This window comes from Plasmodium reichenowi, chromosome 11, assembly GCF_001601855.1.
Source record: "Plasmodium reichenowi strain SY57 chromosome 11, whole genome shotgun sequence".
NCBI classification, from domain to species: domain Eukaryota; phylum Apicomplexa; class Aconoidasida; order Haemosporida; family Plasmodiidae; genus Plasmodium; species Plasmodium reichenowi.
Genome location: NC_033656.1, coordinates 1,102,465 through 1,107,002, shown reverse-complemented (window position 1 = coordinate 1,107,002; position 4,538 = coordinate 1,102,465). Strand labels below are relative to the sequence as shown.

Below are 4,538 nucleotides of genomic sequence, written 5' to 3'. Positions count from 1 at the left end.
AGAGGAAAAAAAGAGAGAAAAAAAAAAAAAAAAAAAAAAAAAAAAAAAAAAAAAAAAAAAAAAAAAAAAAAAAAAAAAAAAAAAAAAAAAAATTGAAAAAAAAATGAAAAAAATAAAATAAATGTATGTGTGATATATATATTATATATAAAAATATTTTTTTTTTTTTTTTTTTTTTTTTTTTTTCTTTTTTTTTTTATAACATTCGAGGTGTTATTTTATTAATTATATATATATATATATATATTACATTTTATTATTTTTTATGTCCACATAAATATTAAATATGATAAAATATTATTTAATAAGAATATCTATTGTATAAGGTGTATTTTCAACATTATATTCATTCATAATTCTTTTCTTCTTTTTAATAACCCCCTTGAGTATATTGACAATATATATCTACAGAAAATAAAAATAAAAGATATATAATGAATTATTATTTTTTTATAAATATATATTAAATAAATTATATATACCATTTCAACATATTATTTTATTTTTTTTTTATTATTTTTATCTGACCTGGAAACTATAGTAATGATCATATGTTTCCAAATTTTTTATCATAGACATTCCTAAAATTAAATTGAGGTGCCTCAAAAAGTTGAGAGAGAGGAATGAAAAAATAGAATGGAAGTCTTTAACAAAATAAGACATGTATAATAAAGATATGTGTAGCATACCTATATAATTATTTTCAAAATTATTCATATTATATTTAGATAACATTTTTAACAAGAAGATGATAACTTTTATGATTGCTTTGTTGGATTTTAAAAAGATAAGTTTTTGTATATATTCTAGATAATATAGAAATTTTATATATTCAATTAATAATTCATATAAGCTTGACATTTTAATATTTTGATATATATATAAAAATAATATAAGGTTGTTTAATAATAAAATATTATATTGATTAATATAATAACATAAGAATTTATATGTCTTTATTATATAAATAATATTATATATATTTAAAAAATTACATTTCTTTATATATTCTATACATTTATTAAAATGTGTACTTTTTTCTATATGGATATATTTTAAAGATGAAATATATATATATTTTTTGAAAACATTATTTTGGTTGGGACAATTAGATAACTTTTTGATTTCATCATATTTTTCTTTTTTTATAATTTCATAATTATATAAAAAATTACTTATTAAATACGAATTAAAAGGTGTATAAAATGTCGATACAAAATTATTTGTAATTTTTTTTTTCATAATATTACTTATGAAATGACTCAGATCAATATAAGAATTAAGAAATGAAATACAATATATATATTTCACATAGTTAATAAAATAATTATATTTGTTATAATAAATCATATGTATATTGTTGTTCTCAACATTTATAATATGTAACTTTTCTTTTTCTATTATATTAAGGTTATCTATATATTTTTCTTCTATGTTATTATTATTTATATCCATTTGTTTTTCTAATTTTTTAAATATTTGTAATAAATGAAATTTAGATATATAATTATATGTTGTTGGGAAATCTTTTTCTTTTATTAATTTGATTAACATATATATACAATTTAATATATAATATATTTTATATTCACTATAATTTTTATTTAACAAAACGAACAATATATGTAACCTATATATTTTATTATCATTATATAATGAATAGGAAGAATTATTTGGTATCATAAGAACATTTTTTTTTTTTTTTTTTTTTTCTTCTTCTTTTAATTCCTTATTATATCTATCATTAAACATGGATATATTATTATCTCGTTCATATAAATCATTTTGATTTAAATTTTCATTATATTTATATTCTTCCTTTTTTTCACATTTCGATATTTTAAATTTTTTGTACATTTTAAAAAAATTAATTATTCCTATTATTACATATGGAAGATGTTTGATACACACATCATTTTTTACATTACTTAAAATGAAATTAATTAATTTTGAATATGTTATAAAATTATAACATTTTAAAAATGAAAGATAATAAAAAGACATAATAACAAAATAAAGGTTGTCATTTCTTATTCTATTCATTTCATTTGTTACATACTTTATTAAATTATTCTCTATAATAAATAACATTTTGCTTTCTTTATTATTATATAATAAACTTTCTAAAACATATGTATTTTTATATGTATATATAATTTTTAAAATATCACAAATTTCATTCAGAGTTAATTTTTTTTCTTTTTTTTCTATTAAAAAAAAATATTCTTCGAAAAAGGAATAAAATATCTTTTTATCAAGGAAATTATTATGTGTACTATATAGTTCTAAAAAATTTTTAAATAATTTACAGTAAGTTATTATATTTATATTATCACCACTGTATTTTAATTTTTTTTTTTTTATTTCTTCTTTTTTATATAAGGAATACAAAAACACACAATTCTTTAATATGTTTGTATATAATTTCAACACATCACAATATCTAATTAACTGATCCATAAAATAACATCTATCATGATACCCAAATGTACTTAGATTATTTTTAGTATCAATCGTTTTATTCATATGTACATCATCCTTAAAAATATCTTCACTTTGTACAATCCCTTTATTATCATACATTTCAATGTGTGATATGATATTATTTTTCTTGAGCATATCCAAAGGAAGTGTATCATAAAATTTTCCATCAACATGATGAGGAATTTGTTTTTTTCTTTCTTTTATATAATTTTGCATAGATGTATAAAATTCAAATATCAAACCAATTTCTTGAACATTAAAGTGTCTTCTCGTTTTTTTTTCTGCATTGTTATTTTTTTTTATATTTTCTTCATAAGGGTTTTCTTTTTTTTTTTTAATAGGATAACAAAAAACAAGCGGTTTTTCAAAACAACCTTTTTTTTTAATGTGTACCTCATTTTGACTATTTTGAGAACATACCTTTTGTTCTGCACAAAATGTGTTCATATTATTATTAAATATAAATAATTCTTTTGTTTTTTTATCATTACAAAATTGATTGTATTTGTTTATTTCATTTTCTTTTGTATTCATGACAACTTCTTTAATATGTGTGTGAACATTTTTTAGAGTGTACAAAAATAATTCCTCTGAAAGTTCGGAATTATTTATAAACTTCATTACATTTATGAGCAGAAGAGCAATATATTGTGGTTGAATCTCTTTTTTAAAATGTATTTCTTTTAATAAATTTTCATATAATTTTGTTTTATCATCATTGTTCATATACATTTTATATCTAAAGTACTTTTGTGACAAATTATTTCTTAAATTATGTAATAATAAAATAATATCATTATTATTTTTGTTATCAAAATTAATATATATATGTAGCATCTTGTATATATTTTCTTCGTTTATTTTTTTGGTATCTTCGTATATTCTAAAAGTATCATCGTTTTTGTAAAGATGAATACATTCATTCATTTGATAGTCATTAAATATGGATATATTACGATCAACAGGATTATGAGATTTTTTAATATAATAATTTTTCTCTTGACCATATAAATGTATATCATTATTATTATTATTATTATTATTATTATCATTATTATTATTATTATTATTATTATTATTATTATTTTTATTTTTATTCATGTTGTTTATTTTTGTTTGCTTATTTTGATACAGGCCAGGATTAATAATACTCGTATGTATATTTAAAAAAGAAAGAATTAAATTATAGACATCATATATATTATATAGCCCTTCCGATATCTTCCTTTCGGTTATTATTACCAACATATATATTAAATTAATATCGTCTATTTTTTTTTTTAATAAATATTTGATCACCATACATAATGCATATGAATCAATATATTCATCATTTTTTATTTTTTTCATAATAATATTAGAAATAATATTATTAAAAGAAGGTTCATTTTTTATATTTAAATTAACAAAATAATTTAAACAAAGACATAATTTTATAAAAGAAAATTTATTCATATTATATTTCATATAAAGAATTATTAATTTTATAATTTTTTCATTGTAATATTTATATTTACTATAAGCTTGTAATAATTCTACTATATTCTGAGGTGTAATCAAAATATTTTTTTCATTTTTTATATTTTCTTGTAATATATTAATAATATCTCTTTCATTCTTTACAAGACATACTTTTGTTAAAATATTCTTATTATCATCATGGTAATTCAAAAGGTTAATTAGTTTATTCTTTTTTTTTCCTTCTTTCTCACTCTCATTCGTATAATCATACTTACACAATTCCTTTTTACAAGTACTTAAAAAATATATTTCTTTCTTCCTAAACAATATATTATGTTCTTGTAATTTTACAAAGGTAGGCAAATTACCAACACATAAATGATTGATTGTAAAATATGATTTAAACGAATGTTCACAGGTTTTTTGGATGTTTCTTTTATGGCCCCTTAGTACGTATTTCATGAAGAAAAAAAATTAAAAAAAAAATAAAATATATATATATATATATATTATATATTAAATATATTATATATATATATATATATATATATATATATATATTTTTTTTTTTTTTTTTTTTTTTTTTTTTTTTT

General features: G+C 16.9%; 1 protein-coding gene across 1 annotated transcript; it reads right to left on the bottom strand.

The window, feature by feature from the left end:
• Positions 1-297: 297 nt before the first annotated feature.
• On the bottom strand, positions 298-4,407 carry PRSY57_1129300 (mitochondrial rpoD precursor, putative; the record flags this gene model as incomplete). Its single annotated transcript, XM_020114972.1, has 2 exons — positions 298-405; positions 529-4,407. 2 exons carry the CDS (start codon positions 4,405-4,407, stop codon positions 298-300), a joined length of 3,987 nt encoding a protein of 1,328 aa, XP_019970341.1.
• Positions 4,408-4,538: the final 131 nt, after the last annotated feature.